Source organism: Schistocerca gregaria, unplaced genomic scaffold (assembly GCF_023897955.1).
Source record: "Schistocerca gregaria isolate iqSchGreg1 unplaced genomic scaffold, iqSchGreg1.2 ptg000907l, whole genome shotgun sequence".
In the NCBI taxonomy this organism is placed as follows: domain Eukaryota; kingdom Metazoa; phylum Arthropoda; class Insecta; order Orthoptera; family Acrididae; genus Schistocerca; species Schistocerca gregaria.
In genome coordinates, this window is record NW_026062267.1 from 20,419 (window position 1) to 37,259 (window position 16,841).

General features: G+C 53.0%; 1 protein-coding gene across 1 annotated transcript; it reads left to right on the top strand.

The window, feature by feature from the left end:
* Positions 1-12,678: 12,678 nt before the first annotated feature.
* On the top strand, positions 12,679-13,770 carry LOC126324788 (uncharacterized). The gene has a single exon (XM_049995114.1). The coding sequence runs from the start codon at positions 12,679-12,681 to the stop codon at positions 13,768-13,770; it is 1,092 nt and encodes a 363-aa protein (XP_049851071.1).
* Positions 13,771-16,841: the final 3,071 nt, after the last annotated feature.

Here is a 16,841-nt window from a genome sequence, read left to right on the forward strand (position 1 = left end):
AGTGGAGCCTTTGCAAGGAGTAGAGCCTTTGCAAGGAGTGCAGCCTTTGCAAGGAGTGCAGCCTTCGCAAGGAGTGCAGCCTTCGCAAGGAACGATGCCTTCACATGCATTGCAGCCTTTGCAAAAAGTACAGCCTTCGCAAGGAGTGCAGCATTCGCAAGGAGTGCAGCATTCGCAAGGAGTGCAGCCTTTGCATGGAATTCAGCCTTCGCAAAGAGTGCCGCCTTTGCATGGAGTGTGGCCTTTGCATGGATTTCAGCATTCACATGGAGTGCAGCCTTCACATGGAGTGAAGCCTTCACATGGAGTGTAGCCTTCCCAATGGAGTGCAACATTGGCATGGAGTGTAGCCTTCGCAAGGAGTGCATCAGTCACATGGGGTGCAGCCTTCACACCTACAGCAGCATTCGCATGGGGTACAGCCTTCGTATGTAGTGCAGGCATTCACATGGAGTGCAGCCTACACATGAAGTGCAGCCTTCACATGGAGTGCAGCCTTCACATGGAGTGCAGCCATTCATATGGAATGCAGCCTTCACATGGAGTGCAGCCTTCACATGGAGTGCTGCCTTCGCATGTAGTGCTGCCTTCACATGGACTGCAGCCACAAGGTGTGTTGTCCTCAAAATATGAGCTTTCCTTCACAAGGAGTGCAGCCTTCGCAAGGAGTGCAGCCTTAGCAAGGAGTGCAGCCTTTGCAAGGAGTGCAGCCTTCACAAGGAGTGCTGCATTCGCAAGGAGTGCAGCATTCGCAAGCAGTGGAGCCTTCGCAAGGAGTGCAGCCTTTGCATGGATTTCAGCCTTCACATGGAGTGCAGCCTTCACATGGAGTGAAGCCTTCACATGGAGTGTAGCCTTCCCTATGGAGCGCAACATTGGTATGGAGTGTAGCCTTCGCAAGGAGTGCATCAGTCACATGGGGAGCAGATTTCACACCTACAGCAGCATTCGCATGGGGTACAGCCTTCGTATGTAGTGCAGGCATTCACATGGAGTGCAGCCTACACATGAAGTGCAGCCTTCACATGGAGTGCAGCCTTCACATGGAGTGCAGCCATTCATATGGAATGCAGCCTTCACATGGAGTTCAGCCTTCACATGAATTGCTGCCTTCGCATGGAGTGCTGCCTTCACATGGACTGTAGCCACAAGGTGTGTGGTCCTCAAAAGATGAGCTTTCCTTCACAAGGAGTGCAGCCTTTGCAAGGAGTGGAGCCTTTGCAATGAGTGCAGCGTTTGCAAGGAGTGCAGCCTTTGCAAGGAGTGCAGCCTTTGCAAGGAATTCAGCCTTCACATGCATTGCAGCCTTTGCAAGGAGTACCGCCTTCTCAAGGATTTCAGCATTCGCAAGGAGGGCTGCATGCGCAAGGAGTGGAGCCTTCGCAAGGTGTGCAGCCTTTGCAAGGAATGAAGCCTTCACATACATTGCAGACTTCGCAAGGAGGACAGCCTTCGCAAGGAGTGCAGCCTTCACAAGGAGTGCAGCATTCGCAAGGAGTGGAGCCTTCGGATGGAGTGCAGCCTTCGCAAAGAGTGCCGCCTTCGCAAGGAGTGTGGCCTTTGCATGGATTGCAGCCTTCACATGGAGTGCAGCCTACACATGGAATGAAGCCTTCACATGGAGTGTAGCCTTCCCAATGGAGTGCAACATTGGCATGGAGTGTAGCCTTCGCAAGGAGTGCATCAGTCGCATGGGGTGCAGCCTTCACACCTACAGCAGCATTCGCAAGGGGTAGAGCTTTCGTATGTAGTGCAGGCATTCACATGGAGTGCAGCATACACATGAAGTGCAGCCTTCACATGGAGTGCAGCCTTCACATGGAGTGCAGCCATTCATATGGAATGCAGCCTTCACATGGAGTGCAGCCTTCACATGGAGTGGTGCCTGCGCATGGAGTGCTGCCCTCACATGGACTGCAGCCACAAGGTGTGTTGTCCTAGAAAGATGAGCTTTCCTTCAGAAGGAGTGCAGCCTTTGCAAGGAGTGCAGCCTTTGCAAGGAGTGCAGCCTTCGCAAGGAATGCAGCCTTCACATGCATTGCAGACTTCGCAAGGAGTACAGCCTTTGCAAGGAGTGCAGCATTCGCAAGGAGTGCAGCATTCGCAAGGAGTGCAGCCTTCGCAAGGAGTGCAGCCTTCACATGCATTGGAGCCTTCAAAAGGAGTACAGCCTTCGCAAGGAGTGCAGCATTTGCAGGAGTGCAGCATTCGCAAAGAGTGAAGCCTTCGCAAGGAGTGCAGGCTTCGCATGGAGTGCAGCATTCTCAAAGAGTACCGCCTTTGCATGGAGTGTGGCCTTTGCATGGATTTCAGCCTTCACATGGAGTGCAGCCTTCACATAGGGTGCAGCCATTCATATGGAATGCATCATTCGCATGGGGTACAGCCTTCGTATGTAGTGCAGCCTAAACATGAAGTGCAGCCTTCACATGGAGTACAGCCTTCACATGGAGTGCAGCTATTCATATGGAATGCAGCCTTCACATGGAGTGCAGCCTTCACATATAGTGCTGCCTTCGCATGGAGTGCTGCCTTCACATGGACTGCAGCCACAAGGTGTGTTGTCCTCAAAAGATGAGCTTTCCATCACAAGGAGTGCAGCCTTTGCAAGGAGTGGAGCCTTTACAAAGAGTGCAGCCTTTGGAAGGAGTGCAGCCTTTGCAAGGAGTGCAGCCTTTGCAAGGAATGCAGCCTTCACATGCATTGCAGCCTTCGCAAGGAGTACAGACTTTGCAAGGAGTGCAGCATTCGCAAGGAGTGCAGCATTCGCAAGGAGTTTAGCCTTCGCAAGTAGTGCAGCCTTCACATGCATTGCAGCCTTCACAAGGAGTACAGCCTTTGCAAGGAGTGCAGCATTCGCAAGGTGTGGAGCCTTCGCAAGGAGTGCAGCATTCGCATGGAGTGCAGCCTTCACAAAAAATGCCGCCTTCGAATGGAGTGTGCCCTTTGCATGGATTTCAGCCTTCACATGAAGTGCAGCCTTCACATGGAGTGAAGCCTTCACATGGAGTGTAGCCTTCCCAATGGAGTGCAACATTGGCATGGAGTGTAGCCTTCGCAAGGAGTGCATCAGTCACATGGGGTGCAGATTTCACACCTACATCAGCATTCGCATGGGGTACAGCCTTCGTATGTAGTGCACTCATTCACATGGAGTGCAGCCTACACATGAAGTGCAGCCTTCACATGGAGTGCAGCCTTCACATGGAGTGCTGCCTTCACATGGACTGCAGCCAAAGGTGTGTTGTCCTCAAAAGATGAGCTTTCCTTCACAAGGAGTGCAGCCTTCGCAAGGAATGCAGCCTTCACATGCATTGCAGCCTTCACAAGGAATACAGCCTTTGCAAGGAGTGCAGCATTCGCAAGGAGTGCAGCATTCGCAAGGAGTTTAGCCTTCGCAAGGAGTGCAGCCTTGACATGCATTGCAGCCTTCACAAGGAGTACAGCCTTCGCAAGGAGTGCAGCATTCGCAAGGAGTGGAGCCTTCGCAAGGAGTGCAGCCTTCACATGCATTGCAGCCTTCGCAAGGAGTACAGCCTTCACAAGGAGTGCAGCATTTGCAAGGAGTGCAGCATTCGCAAGGAATGCAGCATTCGCATGGAGTGGAGCCTTCGCAAGGAGTGCAGCCTTTGCATGGAGTGCAGCTTTCGCAAAGAGTGCCGCCTTTGCATGGAGTGTGGCCTTTGCATGGATTTCAGCCTTCACATGGAGTGCAGCCTTCACATGGAGTGAAGCCTTCACATGGAGTGCAGCCATTCATATGGAATGCAGCCTTCACATGGAGTGCAGCCTTCACATGGAGTGCTGCCTTCGCATGGAGTGATGCCTTCACAAGAACTGCAGCCACAAGGTGTGTTGTCCTCAAAAGATGAGCTTTCCTTCACAAGGAGTGCAGCCTTTGCAAGGAGTGGAGCCTTTGCAAGGAGTGCAGCCTTTGCAAGGAGTGCAGCATTTGCAAGGAGTGCAGCCTTCACAAGGAATGCAGCCTTCACATGCATTGCAGACTTCGCAAGGAGTACAGCCTTCGCAAGGAGTGAAGCATTCGCAAGGAGTGCAGCATTCGCAAGGAGTCGAGCCTTCGCAAGGAGTTTAGCCTTCGCAAGGAGTGCAGCCTTCACATGCATTGCAGCCTTCGCAAGGAGTACAGCCTTCACAAGGAGTGCAGCATTTGCAAGGAGTGCAGCATTCGCAAGGAATGCAGCATTCGCATGGAGTGGAGCCTTCACAAGCAGTGCAGCCTTTGCAAGGAGTGGAGCCTTCGCAAGGAGTGCAGCATTGGCATGGAGTGCAGCCTTCGCAAAGAGTGCCGCCTTCGCATGGAGTGTGGCATTTGCATGGATTGCAGCCTTCACATGGAGTGCACCCTTCACATGGATTGAAGCCTTCACATGGAGTGTAGCCTTCCCAATGGAGTGCAACATTGGCATGGAGTGTAGCCTTCGCAAGGACTGCATCAGTCGCATGGGGTGCAGCCTTCACACCTACAGCAGCATTTGCATGGGGTACAGCCTTCGTATGTAGTGCAGGCATTCACATGGAGTGCAGCCTACACATGAAGTGCAGCCTTCACATGGAGTGCATCCTTCACATGGAGTGCAGCCATTTATATGGAATGCAGCCTTCACATGGAGTGCTGCCTTCGCATGGAGTGCTGCCTTCACATGGACTGCAGCCACAAGGTGTGTTGTCCTCAAAATATGAGCTTTCCTTCACAAGGAGTGCAGCCTTTGCAAGGAGTGCAGCCTTTGCAAGGAGTGCAGCCTTCGCAAGGAATGCAGCCTTCACATGCATTGCAGACTTCGCAAGGAGTACAGCCTTCGCAAGGAGTGCAGCATTCGCAAGGAGTGGAGCCTTCGCATGGAGTCCAGCCTTCGCAAAGAGTACCGCCTTTGCATGGAGTGTGGCCTTTGCATGGATTTCAGCCTTCACATGGAGTGCAGCCTTCACATGGAGTGAAGCCTTCACATGAAGTGTAGCCTTCCCAATGGAGTGCAACATTGGCATGGAGTGTAGCCTTTGCAAGGACTTCATCAGTCGCATGGGGTGCAGCCTTCACACCTTCAGCAGCATTCGCATGGGGTACAGCCTTCGTATGTAGTGCTGGCATTCACATGGAGTGCAGCCTACACATGAAGTGCAGCATTCACATGGAGTGCAACCTTCACATGGAGTACAGCTATTCATATGGAATGCAGCCTTCACATGGAGTGCAGCTTTCACATGGAGTGCTGCCTTCGCATGGAGTGCTGCCTTCACATGGACTGCAGCCACAAGGTGTCTTGTCCTCAAAAGATGAGCTTTCCTTCACAAGGAGTGCAGCCTTTGCAAGGAGTGGAGCCTTTGCAAGGAGTGCAGCCTTTGCAAAGAGAGCAGCCTTTGCAAGGAGTGCAGCCTTCGCAAGGAATGCAGCCTTCACATGCATTGCAGCCTTTGCAAGGAGTACAGCCATTGCAATCAGTGCAGCATTCGCAAGGAGTGCAGCATTGGCAAGCAGTGGAGCCTTCGCAAGGAGTGCAGCCTTCACATGCATTGCAGCCTTCGCAAGGAGTACAGCCTTCGCAAGGAGTGCAGCATTCGCAAGAAGTGCAGCATTCGCAAGGAGTGGAGCCTTCGCAAGGACTGCGGCGTTCGCATGGAGTGCAGCCTTCGCATAGGGTGTGGCCTTTGCATGGAGTGCTGCCTTCGCATGGAGTGCTGCCTTCACATGCATTGCAGCCTTTGCAAGGAGTACAGCCATTGCAATCAGTGCAGCATTCGCAAGGAGAGCAGCATTCGCAAGGAGTGTAGCCTTCGCAAGGAGTGCATCAGTCGCATGGGGTGAAGCCTTCACACCTACAGCAGCATTCGCATGGGGTACAGCCTTCGTATGTAGTGCAGGCATTCACACGGAGTGCAGCCTACACATGAAGTGCAGGCTTCACATGGAGTGCAGCCTTCACATGGAGTGCAGCCATTCATATGGAATGCAGCCTTCACATGCAGTGCAGCCTTCACATGGAGTGCTGCCTTCGCATGGAGTGCTGCCTTCACATGGAATGCAGCCACAAGGTGTGTTGTCCTCAAAAGATGAGCTTTCCTTCATAAGGAGTGTAGCCTTTGCAAGGACTGGAGCCTTTGCAAGGAGTGCAGCCTTTGCAAGGAGTGCGGCCTTTGCAAGGAGTGCAGCCTTTGCAAGGAATGCAGCCTTCACATGCATTGCAGCCTTTGCAAGGAGTACAGCCTTTGCAAGGAGTGCAGCATTCGTAAGGAGTGCAGCATTCGCAAGGAGTGGAGCCTTCGCAAGGAGTGCAGCCCTCATATGCATTGCAGCCTTCGCAAGGAGTATAGCCTTAGCAAGGAGTGCAGCATCGCAAGGAGTGCAGCATTCGCAAGGAGTGGAGCCTTCGCAAGGAGTGCGGCCTTCACTTGGAGTGCAGCCTTCGCATGGAATGTGGCCTTTGCATGGATTTCAGCCTTCACATGGAGTGCAGACTTCACATGTAGTGAAGCCTTCATATGGAGTGTAGCCTTCGCAATGGAGTGCAACATTGGCATGGAGTGTAGCCTTTGCAAGGAGTGCATCAGTCACATGGGGTGCAGCCTTCACACCTACAGCAGCATTTGCATGGGGTACAGCCTTCATATGTAGTGCAGGCATCCACATGGAGTGCAGCCTACACATGAAGTGCAGCCTTCACATGGAGTGCAGCCTTCACATGGAGTGCAGCCATTCATATGGAAAGCAGCCTTCACATGGAGTGCTGCCTTCGCATGGAGTGCTGCCTTCACATGGACTGCAGCCACAAGGTGTGTTGTCCTCAAAATATGAGCTTTCCTTCACAAGGAGTGCAGCCTTTGCAAGGAGTGCAGCCTTTGCAAGGAGTGCAGCCTTCGCAAGGAGGGCAGCCTTCGCAAGGAATGCAGCCTTCACATGCATTGCAGCCTTCGCAAGGAGTACAGCCTTCGCAAGGATTGCAGCATTCGCAAGGAATGCAGCATTCGCATGGAGTGGAGCCTTCGCAAGGAGTGCAGCCTTTGCATGGAGTGCAGCCTTCACAAAGAGTGCCGCCTTTGCATGGATTGTGGCCTTTGCATGGATTTCAGCCTTCACATGGAGTGCAGCCTTCACAAGGAGTGAAGCCTTCACATGGTGTGCAGCCATTCATATGGAATGCAGCCTTCACATGGAGTGCAGCCTTCACATGGAGTGCTGCCTTCGCATGGTGTGCTGCCTTCACAAGGACTGCAGCCACAAGGTGTGTTTTCCTCGAAAGATGAGCTTTCCTTCACAAGGAGTGCAGCCTTTGCAAGGAGTGGAGCCTTTGCAAGGAGTGCAGCCTTTGCAAGGAGTGCAGCATTTGCAAGGAGTGCAGCCTTCACAAGGAATGCAGCCTTCACATGCATTGCAGACTTCGCAAGGAGTACAGCCTTCGCAAGGAGTGCAGCATTCGCAAGGAGTGCAGCATTCGCAAGGAGTCGAGCCTTCGCAAGGAGTGCAGCCTTGGCATGGAGTGCAGCCTTCGCAAAGAGTGCCGCCTTCGCATGGAGTGTGGCAATTGCATGGATTGCAGCCTTCACATGGAGTGCACCCTTCACATGGATTGAAGCCTTCACATGGAGTGTAGCCTTCCCAATGGAGTGCAACATTGGCATGGAGTGTAGCCTTCGCAAGGACTGCATCAGTCGCATGGGGTGCAGCCTTCACACCTACAGCAGCATTTGCATGGGGTACAGCCTTCGTATGTAGTGCAGGCATTCACATGGAGTGCAGCCTACACATGAAGTGCAGCCTTCACATGGAGTGCAGCCTTCACATGGAGTGCAGCCATTTATATGGAATGCAGCCTTCACATGGAGTGCTGCCTTCGCATGGAGTGCTGCCTTCACATGGACTGCAGCCACAAGGTGTGTTGTCCTCAAAATATGAGCTTTCCTTCACAAGGAGTGCAGCCTTTGCAAGGAGTGCAGCCTTTGCAAGGAGTGCAGCCTTCGCAAGGAATGCAGCCTTCACATGCATTGCAGACTTCGCAAGGAGTACAGCCTTCGCTAGGAGTGCAGCATTCACAAGGAGTGGAGCCTTCGCATGGAGTCCAGCCTTCGCAAAGAGTACCGCCTTTGCATGGAGTGTGGCCTTTGCATGGATTTCAGCCTTCACATGGAGTGCAGCCTTGACATGGAGTGAAGCCTTCACATGGAGTGTAGCCTTCCCAATGGAGTGCAACATTGGCATGGAGTGTAGCCTTTGCAAGGACTTAATCAGTCGCATGGGGTGCAGCCTTCACACCTTCAGCAGCATTCGCATGGGGTACAGCCTTCGTATGTAGTGCTGGCATTCACATGGAGTGCAGCCTACACATGAAGTGCAGCCTTCACATGGAGTGCAACCTTCACATGGAGTACAGCTATTCATATGGAATGCAGCCTTCACATGGAGTGCAGCCTTCACATGGAGTGCTGCCTTCGCATGGAGTGCTGCCTTCACATGGACTGCAGCCACAAGGTGTCTTGTCCTCAAAAGATGAGCTTTCCTTCACAAGGAGTTCAGCCTTTGCAAGGAGTGGAGCCTTTGCAAGGAGTGCAGCCTTTGCAAAGAGAGCAGCCTTTGCAAGGAGTGCAGCCTTCGCAAGGAATGCAGCCTTCACATGCATTGCAGCCTTTGCAAGGAGTACAGCATTCGCAAGGAGTGCAGCATTCGCAAGGAGGGCAGCGTTTGCAAGTAGTGCAGCCTTCACATGCATTGCAGCCTTCGCAAGGAGTACAGCCTTCGCAAGGAGTGCAGCCTTCGCAAGGAGTGCAGCATTCGCAAGGAGTGGAGCCTTCGCATGGAGTGCAGCCTTCGCAAAGAGTGCCGCCTTTGCATGGAGTGTGGCCTTTGCATGGATTTCAGCCTTCACATGGAGTGCAGCCTTCACATGGAGTGAAGCCTTCACATGGAGTGTAGCCTTCCCAATGGAGTGCAACATTGGCATGGAGTGTAGCCTTCGCAAGGAGTGCATCAGTCGCATGGGGTGCAGCCTTCACACCTGCAGCAGCATTTGCATCGGGTACAGCCCTCGTATGTAGTGCAGGCATTCACATGGAGTGCAGCCTACATGAGAAGTGCAGCCTTCACATGGAGTGCAGCCTTCACATGGAGTGCAGCCATTCATATGGAATGCAGCCTTCACATGGAGTGCAGCCTTCACATGGAGTGCTGCCTTCGCATGGAGTGCTGCCTTCACATGGACTGCAGCCACAAGGTGTCTTGTCCTCAAAAGATGAGCTTTCCTTCACAAGGAGTGCAGCCTTTGCAAGGAGTGCAGCCTTTGCAAGGAGTGCAGCCTTCGCAAGGAATGCAGCCTTCACATGCATTGCAGCCTTTGCAAGGAGTACAGCCTTTGCAAGGAGTACAGCATTCGCAAGGAGTGCAGCATTCGCAAGGAGGGGAGCGTTTGCAAGTAGTGCAGCGTTCACATGCATTGCAGCCTTTGCAAGGAGTACAGCCTTCGCAAGGAGTACAGCATTCGCAAGGAGTGCAGCATTCGCAAGGAGGGGAGCATTTGCAAGTAGTGCAGCCTTCACATGCATTGCAGCCTTCGCAAGGAGTACAGCCTTCGCAAGGAGTGCAGCATTCGCAAGGAGTGCAGCATTCGCAAGGAGTGCAGCATTCGCAAGGAGTGGAGCCTTTGCATGGAGTGCAGCCTTCGCAAAGAGTGCCGCCTTTGCATGGAGTTTGGCCTCTGCATGGTTTTCAGCCTTCACATGGAGTGCAGCCTTCACATGGAGTGAAGCCTTCACATGGAGTGTAGCCTTCCCAATGGAGTGCAACATTGGCATGGAGTGTAGCTTTCGCAAGGAGTGCATCAGTCGCATGGGGTGCAGCCTTCACAACTACAGCAGCATCATCATGGGGTACAGCATTCGTATGTGGTGCAGGCATTCACATGGAGTGCAGCCTACACATGAAGTGCAGCCTTCACATGGAGTGCAGCATTCACATGGAGTGCAGCCATTCATATGGAATGCCGCCTTCACATGGAGTGCAGCCTTCACATGGAGTGCTGCCTTCACATGGAGTACTGCCTTCACATGGACTGCAGCCACAACGTGTGTTGTCCTCAAAAGATGAGCTTTCCTTCACAAGGAGTGCAGCCTTTGCAAGGAGTGGAAACTTTGCAAGGAATGCAGCCTTTGCAAGGAGTGCAGCCTTTGCAAGGAGTGCAGCCTTCGCAAGGAATGCAGCCTTCACATGCATTGCAGCCTTTGCAAGGAGTGCAGCCTTCGCAAGGAATGCAGCCTTCACATGCATTGCAGCCTTTGCAAGGAGTGCAGCATTCGCAAGGGGTGCAGCATTCGCAAGGAGTGGAGCCTTCGCAAGGAGTGCAGCCTTCACATGCATTGCAGCCTTTGCAAGGAGTACAGCATTCGCAAGGAGTGCAGCATTCGTAAGGAGGGCAGCGTTTGCAAGTAGTGCAGCCTTCACATGCATTGCAGCCTTCGCAAGGAGTACAGCCTTCGCAAGGAGTGCAGCCTTCGCAAGGAGTGCAGCATTCGCAAGGCGTGGAGCCTTCACATGGAGTGAAGCCTTCACATGGAGTGTAGCCTTCGCAATGGAGTGCAACATTGGCATGGAGTGTAGCCTTCGCAATGAGTGCATCAGTCGCATGGGGTGCAGCCTTCACACCTACAGCAGCATTCGCAAGGGGTACAGCCTTCGTATGTAGTGCAGGCATACACATGTAGTGCAGCCTACACATGAAGTGCAGCCTTCACATGGAGTGCAGCCTTCACATGGAGTGCAGCCATTCACATGGATTGCAGCCTTCACATGGAGTGCAGCCTTCACATGGAGTGAAGCCTTCACATGGAGTGTAGCCTTCCCAATGGAGTGCAACATTGGCATGGAGTGTAGCCTTTGCAAGGAATGCATCAGTCGCATGGGGTGCAGCCTTCACACCTACAGCAGCATTCGCATCGAGTACAGCCCTCGTATGTAGTGCAGGCATTGACATGTAGTGCAGCCTACACATGAAGTGCAGCCTTCACATGGAGTGAAGCCTTCACATGGAGTGCAGCCATTCATATGGAATGCAGCCTTCACATGGAGTGCAGCCTTCATATGGAGTGCTGCCTTCGCATGGAGTGCTGCCTTCACATGGACTGCAGCCACAAGGTGTGTTGTCCTTAAAAGATGAGCTTTCCTTCACAAGGAGTGCAGCCTTTGCAAGGAGTGGAGCCTTTGCAAGGAGTGCAGCCTTTGCAAGGAGTGCAGCCTTTGCAAGGAGTGAAGCCTTCGCAAGGAATGCAGCCTTCACATGCATTGCAGCCTTTGCAAGGAGTACAGCCTTTGCAGGGAGTACAGCATTCGCAAGGAGTGCAGCATTTGCAAGGAATGGAGCGTTCGCAAGGATTGCAGCCTTCACATGCATTGCAGCCTTCGCAAGGAGTACAGGTTTCACAAGGAGTGCAGCATTCGCAAGGAGTGCAGCATTCGCAAGGAGTGCAGCATTCGCAAGGAGTGCGGCCTTCACATGGAGTGCAGCCTTCACATGGGGTGCAGCCATTCATATGGAATGCAGCCTTCACATGGAGTGCTGCCTTCGCATGGAGTGCTGCCTTCACATGGACTGCAGCCACAAGGTGTGTTGTCCTCAAAATATAAGTTTTCCTTCACAAGGAGTGCAGCCTTTGCAAGGAGTGCAGCCTTCGCAAGGAGTGCAGCCTTCGCAAGGAATGCAGCCTTCACATGCATTGCAGCCTTCGCAAGGAGTACAGTCTTTGCAAGGAGTGCAGCATTCGCAAGGAATGCAGCATTCGCATGGAGTAGAGCCTTCGCAAGGAGTGCAGCCTTTGCATGGAGTGCAGCCTTCGCAAAGAGTGCCGCCTTTGCATGGAGTGTGGCCCTTGCATGGATTTCAGCTTTCACATGGAGTGCAGCCGTCACATGGAGTGAAGCCTTCACATGGAGTGCAGCCATTCATATGGAATGCAGCCTTCACATGGAGTGCAGCCTTCACATGGAGTGCTGCCTTCGCATGGTGTGCTGCCTTCACATGGACTGCAGCCACAAGGTGTGTTGTCCTCAAAAGAAGAGCTTTCCTTCACAAGGAGTGTAGCCTTTGCAAGGAGTGGAGCCTTTGCAAGGAGTGCAGCCTTTGCAAGGAGTGCAGAATTCGCAAGGAACACAGCCTTCGCAAGGAATGCAGCCTTCACATGCATTGCAGACTTCGCAAGGAGTACAGCCTACGCAAGGAGTGCAGCATTCGCAAGGAGTGCAGTATTCGCAAGGAGTCGAGACTTCGCAAGGAGTGCAGCCTTCGCATGGAGTGAAGCCTTCGCAAAGAGTGCCGCCTTTGCATGGAGTGTGGCCTTTGCATGGATTGCAGCCTTCACATGGAGTGCAGCCTTCACATGGAATGAAGCCTTCACATGGAGTGTAGCCTTCCCAATGGAGTGCAACATTGACATGGGGTGTAGCCTTCGCAATGACTGCATCAGTCGCATGGGGTGCAGCCTTCACACCTACAGCAGCATTTGCATGGGGTACAGCCTTCGTATGTAGTGCAGGCATTCACATGGAGTGCAGCCTACACATGAAGTGCAGCCTTCACATGGAGTGCAGCCTTCACATGCAGTGTAGCCATTCATATGGAATGCCGCCTTCACATGGAGTGCAGCCTTCACATGGAGTGCAGCCACAAGGTGTGTTGTCCTCAAAAGATGAGCTTTCCTTCACAAGGAGTGCAGCCTTTGCAAGGAGTGGAGATTTTGCAAGGAATGCAGCCTTTGCAAGGAGTGCAGCCTTTGCAAGGAGTGCAGCCTTCGCAAGGAATGCAGCCTTCACATGCATTGCAGCCTTTGCAAGGAGTACAGCCATTGCAATCAGTGCAGCATTCGCAAGGAGTGCAGCATTCGCAAGCAGTGGAGCGTTCGCAAGGAGTGCAGCCTTCACATGCATTGCAGCCTTCGCAAGGAGTACAGCCTTCGCAAGGAGTGCAGCATTCGCAAGAAGTGCAGCATTCGCAAGGAGTGGAGCCTTCGCAAGGAGTGTGGCGTTCGCATGGAGTGCAGCCTTCGCATGGGGAGTGGCCTTTGCATGGAGTGCTGCCTTCGCATGGAGTGCTGCCTTCACATGGACTGCAGCCACAAGGTGTGTTGTCCTCAAAAGATGAGCTTTCCTTCACAAGGAGTGCAGCCTTTCCAAGGAGTGGAGCCTTTGCAAGGAATGCAGCCATTGCAAGGAGTGCAGCCTTTGCAAGGAGTGCAGCCTTCGCAAGGAATGCAGCCTTCACATGCATTGCAGCCTTTGCAAGGAGTACAGCCATTTCAATCAGTGCAGCATTCGCAAGGAGTGCAGCATTCGCAAGCAGTGGAGCCTTCGCAAGGAGTGCAGCCTTCACATGCATTGCAGCCTTTGCAAGGAGTACAGCCATTGCAATCAGTGCAGCATTTGCAAGGAGTGCAGCATTCGCAAGGAGTGTAGCCTTCGCAAGGAGTGCATCAGTCGCATGGGGTGAAGCCTTCACACCTACAGCAGCATTCGCATGGGGTACAGCCTTCGTATGTAGTGCAGGCATTCACACGGAGTGCAGCCTACACATGAAGTGCAGGCTTCACATGGAGTGCAGCCTTCACATGGAGTGCAGCCATTCATATGGAATGCAGCCTTCACATGCAGTGCAGCCTTCACATGGAGTGCTGCCTTCGCATGGAGTGCTGCCTTCACATGGAATGCAGCCACAAGGTGTGTTGTCCTCAAAAGATGAGCTTTCCTTCATAAGGAGTGTAGCCTTTGCAAGGACTGGAGCCTAAGCAAGGAGTGCAGCCTTTGCAAGGAGTGCGGCCTTTGCAAGGAGTGCAGCCTTTGCAAGGAATGCAGCCTTCACATGCATTGCAGCCTTTGCAAGGAGTACAGCTTTTGCAAGGAGTGCAGCATTCGTAAGGAGTGCAGCATTCGCAAGGAGTGGAGCCTTCGCAAGGACTGCAGCCCTCATATGCATTGCAGCCTTCGCAAGGAGTACAGCCTTAGCAAGGAGTGCAGCATCGCAAGGAGTGCAGCATTCGCAAGGAGTGGAGCCTTCGCAAGGAGTGCGGCCTTCACTTGGAGTGCAGCCTTCGCATGGAATGTGGCCTTTGCATGGATTTCAGCCTTCACATGGAGTGCAGCCTTCACATGTAGTGAAGCCTTCATATGGAGTGTAGCCTTCGCAATGGAGTGCAACATTGGCATGGAGTGTAGCCTTTGCAAGGAGTGCATCAGTCACATGGGGTGCAGCCTTCACACCTACAGCAGCATTTGCATGGGGTACAGCCTTCATATGTAGTGCAGGCATCCACATGGAGTGCAGCCTACACATGAAGTGCAGCCTTCACATGGAGTGCAGCCTTCACATGGAGTGCAGCCATTCATATGGAAAGCAGCCTTCACATGGAGTGCTGCCTTCGCTTGGAGTGCTGCCTTCACATGGACTGCAGCCACAAGGTGTGTTGTCCTCAAAATATGAGCTTTCCTTCACAAGGAGTGCAGCCTTTGCAAGGAGTGCAGCCTTTGCAAGGAGTGCAGCCTTCGCAAGGAGTGCAGCCTTCGCAAGGAATGCAGCCTTCACATGCATTGCAGCCTTCGCAAGGAGTACAGCCTTCGCAAGGAGTGCAGCATTCGCAAGGAATGCAGCATTCGCATGGAGTGGAGCCTTTGCAAGGAGTGCAGCCTTTGCATGGAGTGCAGCCTTCGCAAAGAGTGCCGCCTTTGCATGGAGTGTGGCCTTTGCATGGATTTCAACCTTCACATGGAGTGCAGCCTTCACATGGAGTGAAGCCTTCACATGGAGTGCAGCCATTCATATGGAATGCAGCCTTCACATGGAGTGCAGCCTTCACATGGAGTGCTGCCTTCGCATGGTGTGCTGCCTTCACAAGGACTGCAGCCACAAGGTGTGTTGTCCTCAAAAGAAGAGCTTTCCTTCACAAGGAGTGCAGCCTTTGCAAGGAGTGGAGCCTTTGCAAGGAGTGCAGCCTTTGCAAGGAGCGCAGCCTTTGCAAGGAGTGCAGCCTTTGCAAGGAGTGCAGCCTTCACAAGGAATGCAGCCTTCACATGCATTGCAGCCTTCACAAGGAGTACAGCCTTTGGAAGGAGTGCAGCATTCGCAAGGAGTGCAGCATTCGCAAGGAGTGGCGCCTTCGCAAGGAGTGCAGCCTTCACATGCATTGCAGCCTTCGCAAGGAGTACAGCCTTCGCAAGGAGTGCAGCATTCGCAAGGAGTGCAGCATTCGCAAGGAGTGGATCCTTCGCAAAGAGTGCAGCCTTCGCATGGATTGCAGCATTCTCAAAGAGTGCCGCCTTTGCATGGAGTGTGGCCTTTGCATGGATTTCAGCCTTCACATGGAGTGCAGCCTTCATATAGAGTGAAGCCTTCACATGGAGTGTAGCCTTCCCAATGGAGTGCAACATTGGCATGGAGTGTAGCCTTCGCAAGGAGTGCATCAGTCGCATGGGGTGCTGCCTTCACACCTACAGCAGCATTCACATGGGGTACAGCCTTCGTATGTAGTGCAATAAATTCACATGGAATGCAGCCTACACATGAAGTGCAGCCTTCACATGGAGTGCAGCCTTCACATGGAGTGCTGCCTTCGCATGGAGTGCTGCCTTCACATGGACTGCAGCCACAAGGTGTCTTGTCCTCAAAAGATGAGCTTTCCTTCACAAGGAGTGCAGCCTTTGCAAGGAGTGCAGCCTTTGCAAGGAGTGCAGCCTTCGCAAGGAATGCAGCCTTCACATGCATTGCAGCCTTTGCAAGGAGTACAGCCTTTGGAAGGAGTACAGCATTCGCAAGGAGTGCAGCATTCGCAAGGAGGGGAGCGTTTGCAAGTAGTGCAGCCTTCACATGCATTGCAGCCTTTGCAAGGAGTACAGCCTTCGCAAGGAGTGCAGCATTCGCAAGGAGTGCAGCATTCACAAGGAGTGGAGCCTTCGCAAGGAGTGCAGCCCTCACATGCATTGCAGCCTTCGCAAGGAGTACAGCCTTAGCAAGCAGTGCAGCATCGCAAGGAGTGCAGCATTCGCAAGGAGTGGACCCTTCGCAAGGAGTGCGGCCTTCACATGGAGTGCAAACTTCGCAAGGAATGTGGCCTTTGCATGGATTTCAGCCTTCACATGGAGTGCACCCTTCACATAGAATGAAGCCTTCACATGGAGTGTAGCCTTCCCAATGGAGTGCAACATTGGCATGGAGTGTAGCCTTCGCAAGGACTGCATCAGTCGCATGGGGTGCAGCCTTCACACCTACAGCAGCATTTGCATGGGGTACAGCCTTCGTATGTAGTGCAGGCATTCACTTGGAGTGCAGCCTACACATGAAGTGCATCCTTCACATGGAATGCAGCCTTCACCTGGAGTGCAGCCATTTATATGGAATGCAGCCTTCACATGGAGTGCTGCCTTCGCATGGAGTGCTGCCTTCACATGGACTGCAGCCACAAGGTGTGTTGATCTCAAAATATGAGCTTTCCTTCACAAGGAGTGCAGCCTTTGCAATTAGTGCAGCCTTTGCAAGGAGTGCAGCCTTCGCAAGGAGTGCAGCCTTCGCAAGGGATGCAGCCCTCACATGCATTGCAGCCTTCGCAAGGAGTGCAGCCTTCGCAAGGAGTGCAGCATTCGCAAGGAATGCAGCATTCGCATGGAGTGGAGCCTTCGCAAGGAGTACAGCCTTAGCATGGAGTGCAGCCTTCGCAAAGAGTGCCGCCTTTGCATGGAGTGTGGCCTTTGCATGGATTTCAGCCTTCACATGGAGTGCAGCCTTCACATGGAGTGAAGCCTTCACATGGAGTGCAGCTATTCATATGGAATGCAGCCTTCACATGGAGTGCAGCCTTCACATGGAGTG